At 40.0% G+C, this 18031-nt stretch overlaps 1 protein-coding gene across 1 annotated transcript in view; it reads right to left on the reverse strand.

The window, feature by feature from the left end:
* Nucleotides 1-3376: 3376 nt before the first annotated feature.
* siah2l (seven in absentia homolog 2 (Drosophila)-like) overlaps nucleotides 3377-18031 on the reverse strand; it is a 69706-nt gene continuing 55051 nt past the window's right edge. The window contains exon 2 of the mRNA XM_078547106.1: nucleotides 3377-8153. Within this exon, the coding sequence (XP_078403232.1) occupies nucleotides 7602-8153 (552 nt within the window). The 3' untranslated portion in view covers nucleotides 3377-7601. The remainder of the gene's footprint in view (nucleotides 8154-18031) is intronic.

Consider the following 18031-nt stretch of genomic DNA (forward strand, 5'->3'; position numbering starts at 1 on the left):
CCTCCAAGACACTCACCATACTGACTTGGAAATATATCGCCATTCCTTCACTGTCACTGAGTCAAAATCCTAGAACTCCCTAAAAGCACTGTGGGTGTACCTACAACACATGGACTGCAGCGGTTCAAAAAGGCAGATCACCACCACTTCTCAAGGGCAATTAGAGATGGTCAATGAATACTGGCCCAGCCAGCAACGCCCACAGCCCATGAATGAAGTTTTAAAAATCATAGGCGGAGGCAGGAGAATTTATAATGGAGAATAAGGAAATGGCAGAAAAACTAAACAATTACTTTGTGTCTCTCTTCACTGAGGAAGGTACAGAAAATCACCTAGAAACACTTGGGAACCAACGGGCTTGTGAAAATGAGGAACTGAATGAAATTAGTAGTAATAAAGAGGTAGCACTCAAAAAATTAATTGGATTGAAGGTTGATAATTCCCCTGGGCAAAATGAGATATATCACAGGTTGTTGAAGGAGGTGGCTACAGGGATAGTGGATGCATTTTTCAAAATTCTATAGATTTTGGAAAGGCTCCTGCAGACTGGAATGTAGCAAATGTAACCCCACTATTTAAGGGAGGGAGAGAAAATGAGAGCTACAGACCTGTTAGTTTGACATCAGTAGCAGGGAAAATGTTAGAATCTATTTGATATCTAGACACTTAGAAAATTATATGTTTGTGCAGAGTGAACATGAATTTATAAAAAGGAAATCATGTTTGACAAACCCATTAGGAGTTTTTTTTGAGGATGTTAGCATAAAGGTGAACCAGTGGATGTGGCGAATTTGAATTTTCAGAAGGCTTTTGATAAGGTCCCACATGGAGTTAGTAAACAAAATTACATCACATGGGATGGATGTGATATACTGGTTTGAATTGAGAATTGGTTAACAGGTGGAAAATGGAGGGTTAGAATAAATAGGTCATTTTCAGGATGGCAGGCTGTTACTAGTGGGGTACCGCGAGGATCAGTGCTGGGACCACAGCTGTTTATAATCTATTTAAATGACTTGGATGTGGAGACCAAATGTAATATTTCCAAATTTGCAGATGACACAAAACTAGGTGGGAATGTACATTGAGGAGGATGTAAGGAGGCTTCAGGGGGACTTAGACAGGCTAAGTGTGTGGGCAAGCACACGGCAGATGGAATATAATGTGAATAAGTGTGAAGTTATCCACTTTGGTAGAAAAAGCACAAAGGCAGTGTATTTCATAAACAGTGGGAGTTTGGGAAGTGTTGATATCCAAAGGGACCTGGGTGTCCTTGTTCATGAGTCACTAAAACTAGCAGGCAGGTGCAGCAAGCAATTAGGAAGGCAAATTGTATGTTGGCCTTCATCACAAGGAGATTTGAGTACAGGAGTAAAGATGTCTTGCGGCAATTGTATAGAGCCTTGGTGAAGCTGCACCTGGAGTACGGTGTACAGTTTTGGGTCTCCTTATCGAAGGATTGATTACTTGCCTTACAGAGAGTGCAACGGAAGTTCACCAGACTAATCCCTGGGATGGTAGGATTGTCATATGAGGAGAAATTGAGGACACTTGGCCTGTATTCTGTAGAGTTTTGAAGAATGAGAGGTGATCTCAATGAAACTTTCAAAATTCTTACAGGGCGTGACAGGGTATATATAGATAGGATGTTTCCCCTGGCTGGTGAGTCTAAAACCAGGGGACAGAGTCTCAGAATAAGGGGCAGGTAATTTAAGACTGAAACGAGAAGGAATTTCTTCACTCAGGGGGTGGTGAATCTTTGGAATTCTCTACCAAAGAAAACTGTGGAAGTTCAATAACTCCACATGTTCAAGACAGAAATCAATAGATTTCTGGATACTTTTGGCATCAAGGGATATGGGGATACACGGGAAAGTGACATTTAGGTAGATGATCAGCCATGATCTAATTGAATGGTGGAGCAGGCTCAATGAGCCAAATGCCCTACTCCTTTTCCTATGTTCCTAAATGTAGCATTCTTCAAACCGCTTCACTGGCTGCGAAGGGATATCCAAGTAGGAAGGATCAGGAAATAGGAAGGGTTTCAACTTCAGCACCAGTAGCTCTTGTACAAGATCTAAACAGATGCAGTAAGCAGATGTTTCTCCCAGGTTGCTAGTAGCTGTGCGAGATCAAGCTTCCATTCTGGGAGAATCACTGTCAACTCAAGGCAGTTGGCAACCATGGCAGAACATGGATTGTGTACTGCTCATTGATTGTCATTTTCTTGAACTTAACTAGAGTAGAGATTGAGGCTCTGACCTCTCAGAAATTGTTTATACATTATCACAGCACCCACATTTTTTCCTCCAGAAATGCTTCTCTTCATTCCCAACTATGAATATCTCCAGTGCAAACACAATGACAAAAAAATGTTTTTTTGAGCACTTTTCCTTTGCAATGGAGGTACGCCCTACCCAGTTTGCTCATGTAGAGGAATTCATTCTATCAAAAGTGTTTGGAAGGGAAAAAAAACACTTGCAAATGGTGCCTTTCGCAATCTTGGGATGTCCCAATGTGTTTTACACCCAATGAAGTGCTTCTAAATTGTAGTCATTGCTGCAACATAGGAAATGCAACAGCTAATTTGTGCACAGCAAGCTCCCACAAACAGCAATGTAATACTGACCAGATAATGCTTTTAATGAAGAGCAAAATACTTCAGATTCTGGACATCTGAAATAAAAACAAAGCCAGTTTGGCAACATCTGTGGAGGTAGAAGCAGACTTAGGGTTTCAGATGTTTCTCCATAATAGCTGTCAGATGTGCTGACTGCTTCCAGCATTTAATGTTGATTGAGGGATGAATACTGTACAGTAGAGGATAATACTTTTATTCCTGAACCTTTTTGCAATATCAGTGATTTTCAAGATCCGGACCTTACTCCAGTATTTATGATGTTTCAGGCAGATTCCATCAGAAGGTCAACATTTTTCTTTTCTTTACAGATGCTTCCCACCTTAAGTGTTTCCACTCTTTTTATTTTGTTTCAAGATTTCCAGACTCTTATTTTTATTTTTTTTTTTAATAGCCATACTGTTAGCCTTGGTTTTTGGGTTCCCTGTGCCAGGTAATCTGCAATGGATCCACTCGCCCCAGCATAACCACAGTAACTAATGTAGCTGACCATGAAAATGTCAAACATGAAAATGTTTTTGAAATATATATCTCTGAATCTTGACTGCAAATAGTCAGGTATTTTACAATCATAGCTTGCCCTATATCCTGTCTCATCAATAACTGCACTTGCTGTGCAGGGGTCTCTGAACAGCAATCAAGAGTAGGCAAATTATTCGCTTTTTCTTTCCAGATGCATCAATGCAAACTATAGCTCTCCTACCAGAACTTACAATGAATAAATATAAACACATGTAATATCATTGTAAATTGTTTTAATTAATTTATTGCAATTTGGATACAGAGCAAATAAAGAAATAGGTTATTTTATACTAGTACAGAAGTTTTCCTGATTAAAAAGAGTGGTCACTTCAAAACTAAAGTTTTACTGTGTTTTAACAGCCATTCATGATAAGAATTAAACAACTTTTTAAACAGAGAACTATTTGTTCTTTCAGTACAACAAAACATACATAAAAAGAAAACAGCACAGAAACACAAATATATAAAACAAAACAGAAAAATCTTGTACAATACAAATGTTAACACCTGCTCAACAGGAAATCCACAGTATCCAAATTTGAATTCAAAAATGCACATTAGCATAATTACCAAAAGTAATTTAAAAAAAAAACTCATACAGTATAAACTACCATGTTTGACAAAATTCAAAGCAACAGTTACCCTGTTGGGTTTTTATTTGATTAAATTTATTCAATGTACTGCTGCAACAGACTATAAAACATGACTGTACTAAGCACATTCTTATTTCTATGCTTTAACTCTGGTTAAGTCCAGCTTTAGTTTTTTAAAATGGCTGAACTCTGTAGGTCACCCATAAGTCTCAAAATGTTAGTACATCAAAACTGAGCACTGATTAACCAACTGTTCTCATGGATCAAGAAATAGGCTGCATTTACTAGTGGGCACCATTTATATTCTGCTTTAGTGAGGAAGATTAATTAAAAGATATAATAGATCCACTCATATCTTGGCCGGATTCTTCTTGATCAGTGCCTGGAAGGGTAGATTTACTTAACTTTAAAAGGACACCATTCTTTAAATGAAGGTGCATTTCAAGTATCGAGTCAAGTTAAACCATACAACTGGTGTTGGGGGTGATTGGGGGGAGGGGGCGTAATCAGAGGGAGTTCTGTCTGAAAGACTTTTTAGCCTGAACACACTTGTCCTTCTCTTATTGTTCTTAGAAGACTGTCTTCTTGGTTAGGTTGCCACTAAAGATGACATATCATTAGATTAAACCATAATGTGCTATTTGGAAATATGACAGAAGGACAGATGAAGGAATAGGATAAACATCCCTTTGATTACACTGGAAAGGAATCTCAGGTCAGGTAACAAACTGCAGTAACATTTTAATTAAATTTCAATTAGTCCTAAAAATTTGAACATTCACAAGAAGAGTGGATTTTTTAAAAATGTATTAAAAGCAGTTTACTGAAACTGCTGGAAAATATCCATTAAAAATTATAACCATGCCTGTACAGGTTGCCATTTTTCAAAACTACATAGAGAGAAACATATCCTGAAAGGAAAGAGAGAAATTCACATTATGCAGTGCCAAGGGAAGGATCAAAAATAGTGTATTTTCAATCAAAAAAAAAATCTTACAGCAATATTTTAAAAAGTCTCTCAGATCATATCTCAGAAAGGGTAGAGAATAGACCAGGTATGATGCAGAATATCTCTAAGATAATGCAGTTTTGCCAATATATTTAAGAAACAGAACCTGAAGGTATATGAATTGTTGCTAGTTGCCACTCTGGAGATATCTTAGAGCAACAACTGCCTTAAACAAGCCCAGGCAGAAAGTACTGCACAGACTGTTCTTTGGTGATTATACCTTCTTCATCACCACATTATCCCGTCTATCCAGTCTTCAACTATGGATCTAATCTTGCCCTTTGCAAACTCCCGCTTCAAACTGGTAAATCGCTAAAGCATTATTCAAAGAGGAGACTGCCACAACTGTTGAAAAGGCTTTGAATTTTGCTGGTTTCTGTTTGTGGACTGCTGCCAAGACTTCCCTGAAAGTGAATTCCCAAACCCTGAAGAAGGAATGGTAGAATAAATAGACATAACACAAAGTAACAGAGTACTTTTAAGAGTACATGGATTCATAACAATAAATTGCCCTTTTTGGACCTTCTTCTAGTCTGTCAATACTTGGGTCAGCTGAACTCCTATTTCTTAGGTTAAGATCAATCTGGTCATTAAAATGAGTTAAATACAGGCGCTTCTGGGCATGTTTACGCATCATTCATTTGGAGAAAAATCTTGCAACAGTCCAAATTTAAGCATTTGTCATTTAGTTAAAAAGCCATACATCATTTCCTAAAAGCTAACCGAAAACAGACATTTAAGAAGTTACCAATCCCTTTGCCTGGTCTCCACACAAGGTAGGTATGCTGTTTAATTTTCAACAGGAGTATTTTCAATATTCCAAGCTAGCACAGTGCAAGGGATGGCAAAGCCTCAGTAGTTTACTCCAATGATACATAATACCACGAGACTTATTTGGACCAAAATGCCTTACATTTCACATTTTAATAATATTTTCTCTTTAGTTCATATGCTCTGTGTGAGGGATTTGCTAGTTTGAGTTCCGACCTGGAATAAATCCAAAGTATTAGAAAAAAGGCTCAATTGTTCAAAGCCAATCGTGATAGGCAGTGCTACAGAAATTTTCTCCAAATGAACAGACACTAGGTTCATCGAAATTCCTTGGACGGGAGATGCTAGGTTCATCATCAGATCCACTTGGTCATTATAGAGCAAGAAAACTACTATTTTAAAAATCTAAATGCTGTTCTAGAAGAGTAGGCATCCCTATATCTTGAAATGTATAAAAACAAACAAATCTGCACTTCCTTTTAAATCTGATTCAAGAATTTTCTGAAACCTGTGATGGTCTATGGATAGCAACAGGTATGTATGGAAAGCAAAGTAACTGGGTCCACTATCAATGAAAACTGCACCCATAGTGATTCAAAGAGGTTGGTCCATAAGCCTTTTAATAATTTGCAAGAGTTAGGAAAGCACAACTGTGTGTGGTAGAAAGGGATACAGAGGAAGAGAGCAAGGAGGAAGATGAGAGCTAATAAAACAAGCTGAGGTCATGTGTGTTCCAGATTGAAAGTCTCAAAATTATATATCATCCCATTGGATGTAGTATATTACGAAAAGTTGTTTTTATCTCCTTTGGAGAAGTGGGGTAGAGGGAGAGAGAACAGAATGATAATTTCCTTTACCACTACCCCATCCCTTTTTTACATTTACAAAAATAATTGAAAATGGTCAACTACTCAGCATAATTGACTAAAGTAGATAAATCACACGTTTGAGAATTTTATCATGTCCTTGGTTCTTTAGTGTTCTGCTAGCATGTTGGTTAAATTCATATCTAACTTAAAAAAAATTTAAACATTGCTTTGCTCAATATCATTTTGAAGTCAGCAAGCTCCTTATAGCTAACAGCTGTAATTCATTAATAAATACTGACTGGCTCTACACAATTATTCTAGCATTTCAATTTTTTTTTAAATTAAGAGTTACAATTGAATCAGTGAACCTGGCTGTGCAGTTCAGCCACAAAGCTAGCCAATGTAGCCACATACACTTCATGGAGCGCAGCAACTTCTCTCGTTCAGGATACAAATAATGAACAGATTACTCAAAATATGAGCCTGCAGTCAACATTTACACATTTGATTAGGCAATTTAATAACAAATAATTTGAATAGAACTTAATCCAATACAAGTAACTGCATACAGATATAATAGGGATTATAAAGTTTAAAAAAACTACAGTGGACGATGCTGATGCTAGATTTATCCATGACTGCTTTAAGTATAAAGGGAACCCTCATTGCTACTCTTTGCAGCTTTGTTCCCACCTTACCTAAAAGAAAATTGCAACAAAGCCCATCCGTCATGGCAACAAAAAGAATAACCTCATGCCATGCCATTACTGATCTTTGTAAATAATATTCAGATACTGTTCTCCTGAAGCATATTTAAAATAGGCACAAGCATCTACTGGCTTTGCATTTTTAAGTACTGATGTGGCGCATAATGTAGTTCTATACATTGGACCCGTATACAAATACATCTTGAATAATTTGCCTCAAATAATTTGAATTTACATTTTACAAAGCAGGAAAAAGATAACAAAAAAAAAAACAGGGTTGAATCACTTCTCATTTGTAAAACAGTTGCAACAACACGTTTGTTTTGGTGTTTTTGTTTCCATCTTCTTTTAGTCAGGCTTGGAACCACGTGCTGAGCATGCCTTCATTACATTCCATCACATGCACGCATGGAGCAGTCAAATGGGCTAGCACCAATTACACAGGCAAGGCGCTGAAAAGTATATAGAACTGCATTCTTCTGCCTATTGTATCCTCTGAATCGAAAAACATTCCACTGTTACGTGTATACTGCTGTATCATAACAATGCAATTCAGCACATTGAGATCGTAACATTAATACCCAGGTTCCCATGATCTGCAAAAAGATGAGCTATGGAGGTATCAAAGACTAAGCAATCGCTATTCATAATTGCTGCTGCAACACCATCATGGATAGACCTTGGAGTGGCCTCCCATGTGAGGCGTCTGCGGTTTCCATTCAGTTCTAATCTGTAGGCAAAATTTTCAGCTTGCTTACGTGTGCCTATTAGAAGAACAATAGCAAAGAATTGCTGGTGGCCTTCGTACTTCTCTTGTTTCTCAAGCACTAGCATGAAGTGGTGACCAAAGCAGGACTGCATCATAACCCAATCCACGGCACCAGGAAGGTTGATGTCAGTTGCCAGAAATACTATGTCCTCCCCTTGCAGAGTTGTAATGCTTTTGTGCGTATGCATGAGATGAGGCATGACTGCCTCCAATGACCCTTGCCACTTGCAGGATGCTCCTGGGCAAGGGCACATGTATGGGCGAAATTCACACACCTCTTCATGTTCCGGCTTTTCCGTGTGGTGCAACGACAAGAGGCAGCCAGCCGAAGCGTACTACATTCGGGGGTGGTGGGGGAGAAAGAGATGAGGAAGGAGAGAAAAAAATCTCAATTAGTATAACAAATACATTTAAATGATACACTACAGAAAACCATAAAACCTACAATCCTTGTACAAATTTCGGTATTCAACTCCAAGCTTTCAAGTCTTATATGGTAGAAATGAAGTAAGATAAGCATTTTAGTAAAGTCCAATATTCACTGTATATGACATACACATATATTTTACATGGTCAATTAAGTGAGGGATTGAATACTAAGGGAAAGTCACACTACCACGGAGCCTAACTATTGAAACAGGTACAGTCTCAATCTAAATTCAAACACTTTGGTTAAAAAAAAGATGGAAGGCACTGAAGCTGCTTGCTACACCCTGAAGTCTCCAATCCTTGTCATGAACCCCAAAGTGCACGGGGACTTCAATCTGGACCACCTCTCAGATGTAATTAGTATAGACAATGGAAGAGACTCTGTAATAGCGAAAAACATGAAGCAAAAACAAAAGCAACTTTTTTAAATCAGGCGAGAAAGACCATGAAGGGTTGAAGGGAAGGGAAGAGAGGCTTGTAACCAGGGGGTTGTACTACATTCAAAGGACAAGGAGAAATAAAAGTGCAGATGGTAATCTAATATTTTCATCTGCTAAACCTTCAAGTTTATTTGTTCAATGTTCATATACAAATGAAAACCAAAAGTAGAACAACTGTAGGGCCTTAAAAAGGTACATAAGATAGTAAAGAAAATGGGAATGTTTTAAAACAAATTGCAGGTGGAGGTGTTCAAACCAGTACAAGATAAATTTAGTTAGGACAAATAACAGGAAGTTTATCGCACAAATTGATCAATATATAAAATCGAGTTCAAAATAAGGCAGTGGAGGAAAAAATCCAGAAGTTGTTTAAGTAACAATTAGATGGAGGAGGTGGGGGGGGGGGAAATGTGGGTCTTTATGAATGAATGGATGAATGAATGAAGAGTCAAACGGCCACCTTGTGTCCATGAGTAAAATGGCACACCTGCATTTCTAATTTAAAATATATTTTCAGTGAGAAAGGTCACAATTTCTTGAACTATGTTCATTGCATATGTTATGCATAGAAAAATCACATGGTTTAGCTTTTATTTTTAAAATAATCAATATTCATAAAACAAATAGCTTGTGTGTTATTTTTCACATCCATCTTTTGTGATGAGAGATGAAATTGTGGCAACTGACAGTGAAGACAAATGTAAGTCCCTTACAGTCTGAAACAGGAGAATTTATAATAGAGACAAGGATATGACAGAACAATTGAACAACTACTTTAGCTCTGTCTTCACAGAGGAAGACAAATAACTTTCCAGAAATACTAGGGATCCAAAGGTCTAGTGAGAAGGAGGAATTGAAAAAAATTAGCATCACTTAAAAAAAAGCAGGGAGAAATAAATGGGACTGAAAGCCGATAAATCCGCAGGGCCTGACAATCTACATCCCAGGGTACTACAGGAGGTGGCCATGGAAATAGTGGATGCGTTGGTTGTTATCTTCCAAAATTCTGTAGATTCTGGAACAGTCCTGGCAGATTGAAAGGTGGCAAATGTAACCCTACTATTTAACAAAGGAGGGAAAAAAAACCAGGGAACTATAGACCGGTTAGCCTAACATCAGCGGTGGGGAAAATGCTAGAGTCTACTATAAAGGATGTGATAACAGAGCACTTAAGAAAATATCAACGGGATTAGACAAAGTCAACATGGATTTATGAAAGGGAAATCATTTTTGACAAACCTACTGGAGCTTTTTGCAGATGTAACTAGCAGAATAGATAAGGGAGAATCAGCTGATGTGGAGTATTTGGATTTTCAGAAAGCTTTCAATAAAGTCCCACTTAAGAGGTCAGTGTGAAAATTAAAGCACATGGGATTGGGGGTAATACATTGGCATGGGTTGAGAATTAGTTAGCAGATAGGAAATAGAGTAGGAATAAATGGGTCTTTTTCGGAATGGCAGGCAGTGAGTAGTGGGGTACCGCAGGGATCAGTGCTTGGGCCCCAGCTATTCACAATACATATCAATGATTTGGATGAGGAAACAAAATGTAACATTTCCAAGTTTGCCGATGACACAAAACTAGGTGGGAATGTGAGTGGTGAGGAGGATGTTAAGAAGCTTCAAGGCGACTTAGACAAGTTGAGTTAGTGGGCAAATACATGGCAGGTGCTGTATAACGTGGATAAGTGTGAAGTTATCCACTTTGGTAAGAAAAACAGAATGGCTAAGTGTTATTTAAATGGTGTTAGATTGGGAAATGTTGATGTACAAAAAGGACCTGGGTGTTCTTGTACACCAATCCCCGAAAACAAGCATGCAGGTGCAGCAAGCAGTTAAGAAAGCAAATGGTATGTTGGCCTTCATTGCAAGAGGACTGGAGTATAGGAGCAAGGATGTCTTACTGCAGCTGTAAAGGGTCTTGGTGAGACCACACCTGGAGTATTGTGTGCAGTTTTGGTCTCCTAAGAAAGGATATACTTAGCATAGAGGAAGAGCAGCAAAATCTCACCAGACTTTCCTGGGATGGCAAGATTGTCATATGAGGAGAAATTGGGCTGACTTGGCCTGTATTCACGAGAGTTTAGAAGAATGAGAGGAGATGTAATTGAAATGTATAAAATTCTGACAGGGCTGGACAGAGTGGATGTAGGAATGATATTTCCTCTGGCTGGGGGGGTCTAGAACAAGGGGTCACAATCTCAGGATACGGGGTAGGCCATTTAGGACTGAGATGAGGAGAAACTTCTTCACTCAAGAGGGTGGTGAACCTGTGGAGTTCTCTACCACAGAGGGCTCTGATAGTCAAGGCACTGAATATATTTAAGAAGGAAACAGCAAGGGGTATTGGGAGAGAGCGGGGGTATGGCGTTGAGATAGAGGATCGGCCATGATCATATTGAATGGTGGAGCAGGCTCGAAGGGTCAAATGATCTATTTTTGCTTCTATTTTCCTAAGTTTCTAGCCAAACAGTGATAAGTAATGACCATCTCCAAAAAGAGCAAATCTAACCATCTCCCCACAACATTCAATGGCATTAATTACTATTGTTGAATCCCCTGCCAGCAACATCCTGAGGGCTTATCATTGACCAGAAACCTAACTGGACTATTATATAAATGCAACTATAAAGCAGGTTAGAAGCTGGAATTCTACGCAGAGTAACTCACATCCCAACTCCGCAAAGTCTGTCCACCAACTACAAGGCACAAGTCAGGAGTGTGATGGAATACTCTCCACTTGCCTGGATGAGTGCAGCTCCAACAACACTCAAGAAGCTCGGCTTGATTCCATCCATCACCTTTAAACATTCATTCCCTCCACCACCAATGCACAGTAGCAGCAATGTGCACTGCAGCAATTCACCAAGGCTTTTACAACAGTACCTTCCAAGCCTGTGACCTTTACGACCTAGCAGGACAAGGGCAGCAGATGTATGGGAACACCACCACCTGTAAGTGCCCTCCAAACCACATACCATCCTGACTTGGAACTATATAACCACTCCTTGACTGTTGCTGGGTCAAAAACCTGGAACTCCTTCTGTGGGTGTACCTAGAGAATATTTTTATGAACAATGTATAACTTTAAGTTGAATTTATATATTTGTGTTAAGAAAGGTAAAATGGTTTCTGTTTCATTTAGGTTTTGTTTAGGTTTTGGGAGTCTGGATAGGCTTGTGATTAAAAGGTTTCAAGTCTTCTGGGTTTGTTTGCATATATACATTTTTAATGATGTCTTACAACCCGTGAAGTTAAAGAGATGGGTTAAAAGGGGGTGAAAGTTCAGTGATTCTGAAAAAATACAAATAGCCTAGCAACAGTGAGCCAGTGACACAGACACAGAAAAGGCAGGAATTGAGAGAGGTGTGTTCAGTGTGGGGCAGAGAGAGAAGACAGAGATTTTAAGCTCTCTGAGAAGAAAAAAAAACTATAAGGCTAGTTTGAGCGTCATCAAACGAATAATCACTTATAGGACTCAGTAAACTGATCAATTTAGCAAAGATGCTACTGGAAGACTGAGTTTGAGGAACTCATTTGTTTGCTCTGCAGTTGAAGAAACTGGGTTTAGAGTGCAGTTTTTGGGTGTCTCGGGGAGAGATACAAGTTGGGTGAGAAGCATCAAGTCAATGTTCAGGAATTCACCGGCAGAAAACCATTTGCAACTCTGCCAGTCTCAAGCAAGAAGCCTTTGTGTCAAGATAGTGGTAACTCTTCACTGGTTTGTGTGTCTGTAAAGCTATTGCTAGGGTAAAGGAATAATGGGAATTTGAATCATCATGTGTTATACTGAGATCTTTCCAAAACCTTTTTTGTCTAGTGTAATATAGTCCACTTTTCTCGTTTTAATAAATATTTTCTCTGTATTAAAAGTTTAATCGGCAGACTCCTATGAATTTGTTCAGTGACTTTCCTCCATGGTTTAAAAACATTAGGATCAATCAAGCCAGGTTTCCCTCTGGAATCTGACTTGTCCAGTATCAACAGCAGCTGGGATTGTAGCAATACTGGCTGCAGCAAGCAGTACAAGAAGCCCACTCACCACTACCTTTGAGAATTAGGGATGGGCAAAAATACTGGCCTTGCTAATCACGCTCCCGTCCAAAGGACAAATAAAAGAAGTGCTTTTGAAGTCTAGTCCCTTTTGCAATATAGCAAATATGGCAGACCATTTGCGCCAAGCACAATCTAACCCTCATAAATATGCAGTTACAACAGAAGTCAATAATATTGAACAGGAGCAGGAACTGTGACAGGTGTTGTCCCTTTTCTCCAACATTACTCAGAACAGGCCAGGGATCCAACACAAGGCTTTTCTAAAGGAAGAACTTGCATTCATATGGTACCTTTCACAAATTCATGACATCGCAAAGTTAATTACAGCCAATGTAATAGTTGCAATGTAGTCACTGTTGAAAAGCAGGAAACAGGGAAGTCAGTTTGTGTAGATCAAGGTCCCACAAACAGTAATAAGCTAATGGCCAGGTAATCGGTTTTATTTTATTTTTATTCATTCATGGGATGTGAGCTTCAGTGGCTGGGCCAGCATTTATTACCCATCCCTAGTGCCCTTGAGAAGATGGTGAGCAGCTGCCTTCTTGAACCACTGCAGTCCACGTGGTGTAAATACACCCACAGTGCTGTTAGGAAGGGAGTTCTAGGATTTTGACCCAGCTACAGTGAAGGGAAGGCGATATATTTCCAAGTCAGGATGGTGAGTGACTTGGAGGGAAACTTCCAGGTGGTGGTGTTCCCATCTATCTCCTGCCCTTGTCTTTCTAGATGGTAGTGGTCATGGGTTTGGAAGGAGCCTTGGTGAATTCCTGCAGTGCATCTTGTAGATGGTACACACTGCTGCTACTGTGCGTCAGTGGTGGAGGGAGTGAATGTTTGTGGATGTGGTGCCAATCAAGCGGGTTGCTTTGCCCTGGACGGGGTCAAGCTTCTTGAGTGTTATGGGAGCTGACTTGTGCCTTGTAGACGGTGGACAGGCTTTGGGGAGTCAGGAGGTGAGTTACTCGTCACACTATTCCTAGCCTCTGACCTGCTCTTGTAGCCACAGTATTTATATGGCTAGTCCAGTTCAGTTCTTAGTCAACGGTTACTGATGTTGATTTAGAGATGGATAAATATTGGCCAGGACACTGGTTGGTGTAGGGGATGGGGGCAGGAGGAACCTGCCACACTCTGCTCTGAAATAGTGCCATGGGAGCCTTTACATCCATCCATGAGGGCAAACATCTAACATGATTTAACATGCCATTCAAAAGGCCAACCTCTAACAGAATACCACTCCCCTGATTTACTGCACTTGAATTTTAGCCTCGATTCTGTGCTCAAATGGTTCATTCAACTCAGATTCATTTTTAAGATTTACATCATGAATTACTGTTGTCATATTCTTCAAAAAAAAATCCTCAAGGTAAAAAGAATTTACTCTTCACAGTTGAAGTTAAACTTCTGATTTTTAGGTGGGCTACAAATAAAAGGAGCAACTGAGACAAAAATGTGATTGGTCGACTATGGAATCTCTGCTGATGCGTGAAGTCAGTATAGTTGAGTCAGAGAAGTGTGACATGATTTGTTTTTCTTAAACAGATTTAGTGCAAGATTTTTAGTTATATTGATGGGTTTTTAAAATACATCTGCTCATATACTTCAGGTGGATCTTGATATGTTGGAAGATTTGGACTCATGACTGGCAAACGAAGTTTAACTTAAGTGTGAAACTATGCACGTGTGCAGGGTGAATGCTCAATATTCATATACCCTTCGGGAAAAGCATTAAAGAAGCTGGAGAAAGATAGATCTCGGTATTCTAGTGCACATATCTCTACAGGTACATAAACAATGCTGTGAAATGAAAGCTAGAGCAAGGATAGGTCAACTGAGTCTATGACGACACATGCAATTTTGTCCTTGTACAAGATTGTGGTCAGGTCTCACTGGGATACTGTATGCAGTTTTGGTCTCCTCACAAGGCAATGATACTAAGGTTTTGGAAAGGATGCAAAGGAGAGTCACTAGTTTAATTCCCAGGACAAAACACCTCAGTTGTCAGGATAGGCTAAAAAAGTTGATATCTACATCGAGAAGCAGCAAATTAGGAGTCATCTGATTGAAACTTATAAGATGATGAAGGGAATAAATTCTGTTCCAGTTGACAATTTGTTTCAATTAAATAGATTGGCAAGGCCACAATTTAAGTTGTGCAAGGCATAATCTAGGTTCGATGTGAGAATGAGAAAGTTCTTTTCCAAGAGAATACTGGACGTCTAGAACTGGCTACCCTTTCACGTGGTGGATGCTGATTCACCGATTCCTTCGAGGGAGACCTGGACTTGTTGCTGTTTAATCAGCATTTCGAAGAATAAAAAATCATTCTCAAATGCATGTACTGATGCAATCTCCCAGAATTAAGCCAAAAAAAAACCTCTCCATGTATTTCACATGAACTTTGGTGGTATAGTGACAAAGACCAGAATGCAGAGAGAAAAATTACTTTTGGTTCAGTAAATGTGTAAGCAATTAGGGCCTTTAAACTGATATTTTTCACATAACCCAGAATTTATGAGATTAGCTAAGCAGCATTGATTCTCTCCGGAAAAGCAATTTCTAAACACTTGGACTTGTAAACGGTCCCTGGAAACGGCAAGGTCACTTGGTTCAGGCTGCCATGTTGACATTCATAAGGTGGTAGGATGGCATCTTGTTTACCCCCTTATCAATGCAAGTGTTTAGAAAGGGCTAGGATATAACCCTCAGCATGATGTAAACTAAAAAGCTGATCTCGAACAGGGTGACGAACAGGGGTGGAGATAACCATCCTGACATTTTGGGGACATGTCCTGTATCCATTGGTCAGAAGGGTTTGAATAGATGATTGACACTGGGTAGGCTACCAGTCCCAGAAAAAGGGTATATTAACAAGTGTTCAGGAATGGAGGCAGTGCTGGTGAGGTGACAGTGCTCATCAAGCAGCCAACTTCTTCAGATGGAAGAGGAAGACCAAGGGAAGAGTTCACAAACACTGACTAGAGAGCAAAATGCTGTTATCACAAGCTACTGAGATCACCACACCCTGTGCCAACTGTCTGTTCATCTTCTAGGGATTGGTAAACCTCTCTCAATTGTCATGGGCCGTATACTTTTAATGTATCATATCAAAACTGTTGCTTCTTAATAAACCATCTTAAAATTAGGAAGTCGATTACCTATCTTGGGTATCTGTGGCCCCAAATCCAAAAATCTTACAAATGCAATAATTATTCTCTGAAAGGGGAGGAAAAGGTAACCAGCAGGCAAAGACAACTTGTTTTTCGTGTTCCTTTTTCTCATTTTAATTTTGGTGGTTTAAAAAAAGAGAAGTGATATTAATTTTTTTGAAAAAAAGATATTTCAAGTCATACTTCAAAAAGTGATTTAGTACAATTGAAAATATTTATGCATAAGGGGAAAAGGCTTGATATTAATTATGCACTAAAAGCAAAGAATTGAGACATCATTAAAGTAATAATCAAATAAAATAATGTAAATTAACTTCAGGAAATTAAAAGAAATTAAGTAGTAAAGAGATAATTGCTACTACCAATAGGAAAGCTCAAGCCAATTTCCAAGCAAGGATTCATCAGAAACTTCGAAGCATTTGTCCCCAACCTCAACGAGTGCAGCTCCAACAACACAAGAAGCTTGACACCCTCCAGGACAAAGCAACCCACTAGACTGGCACCGCATCCACCACCTGCAACATCCACTCCCTCCGCCACCATCGTACAGTAGCAGTGTATAGCAACTACAAGGTACACCAGGAACTCACCAAGGCTCCTTCGGCAACACCTTCCAAACCCTCGATCTCTACCACCGAGAAGGACAAGGGCAGTAGATGCACGGGAGCACCACCACTTGCAAGTTCCGCTCCAAGCCATAGGCCACCCTGGCTTGGAACTATACCGCTATTCCTCAACTGTTGCTGGGTCAAAATCCTGGAACTCCCTTCCTCATAGCACTCTGGGTGTCCCTACACCACCACCACCTGCAGCGGCTCAAGGCAACTAACCAGCACCTTCTCAGAGGCAATTAGAGATGGCAATGAATGGTGGTCCAGCCAGCAACACCAGCATCCCATGAACAAATAAATAAACAAGACTTCGACAACCAAGGGGGGTGATGGCGTAGTGGTATTGCCACCAAACAAGTAATCCAGAGACCCAGGGTTCAAATCCTATATTCAATAAAAATCTGGAATTAAAAGCCTAATGATGTCCATGAAACCACTGTTGATTGTTGTAAAATCCCAACTGGTACACTAACGTCCTTTATAGGGAAGGAAATCTGTTGTCCTTACCTGGTCTGGCCCACATGTGACTCCAGACCCACAGCAATGCAGTTGGCTCTTAAATGCCCTTTGAAATGGCCTAGCACTTCTCATTTTTTTCAAACCACCAAAAGTAAAATGGGAAAAAGGAACACAAACTGCTACAAAGCCTCAAAAGAGGAATGAAACCGGACAGACCACCCGGCGTTAATCTAGGCACTGGAAACAACAATGGCAATCTCAACCCTGTCGACCCTGCAAAGTCCTCCTGACTAATATCTGGGGGCTAGTGTCAAAATTGGGAGATCTGTCTCAAAGGCTAGTCAAGCAACAGCCTGACATAGTCATCCTCAAGGAATCATATCTTACAGATAATGTCCCAGACACCACCATCACTGGGTACTTCCTGTCCCACCGGCAGGACATATCTGGCAGAGGTAGTGGCACAATGGTATACAGTCGGAGGGAGTTGCCCTGGGAGTCTTCAACACCGACTCCGGACTCCATGAACTTTCATGGCATCAGGTCAAACATGGGCAAGGAAACCTCCTGCTGATTACCACGTACCGCCCTCCCTCAGCTGATGAATCAGTGCTCCTCCATGTTGAACACCACTTGGAGGAAGCAGGGAGGGTGGGAACTTCAATGTCCATCACCGAGAGTGGCTCGGTAGCACCACTGCTGACCGAGCTGGCCGATTCCTAAATGACATAGCTGCTAGGCTTGGTCTGCGGTAGGTGGGGAGGGAACCAATAAGAAGGAAAAACATACTTGACCTCATCCTCACCAGCCTGCCACAGATGCATCTGTCCATGACAGTATCGGCAGAAGTGACCACCACACAGTGGAAATGAAGTCCCGCCTTCACATTGAGGATGCCCCCCATCGTGTTATGTGGCACTACCACTGTGCCAAATGGGATAGATTTCAAACAGATCTAGCAACTCAAGGCTAGGTATTCATGAGATGCCGTGGGACTCTAGTACAATTCGCAGCAGAATTGTACTAGAACACAATCTGTAACCTCATG

The sequence above is a fragment of the Cetorhinus maximus genome, chromosome 8 (assembly GCF_964194155.1).
Source record: "Cetorhinus maximus chromosome 8, sCetMax3.hap1.1, whole genome shotgun sequence".
Taxonomy (NCBI): domain Eukaryota; kingdom Metazoa; phylum Chordata; class Chondrichthyes; order Lamniformes; family Cetorhinidae; genus Cetorhinus; species Cetorhinus maximus.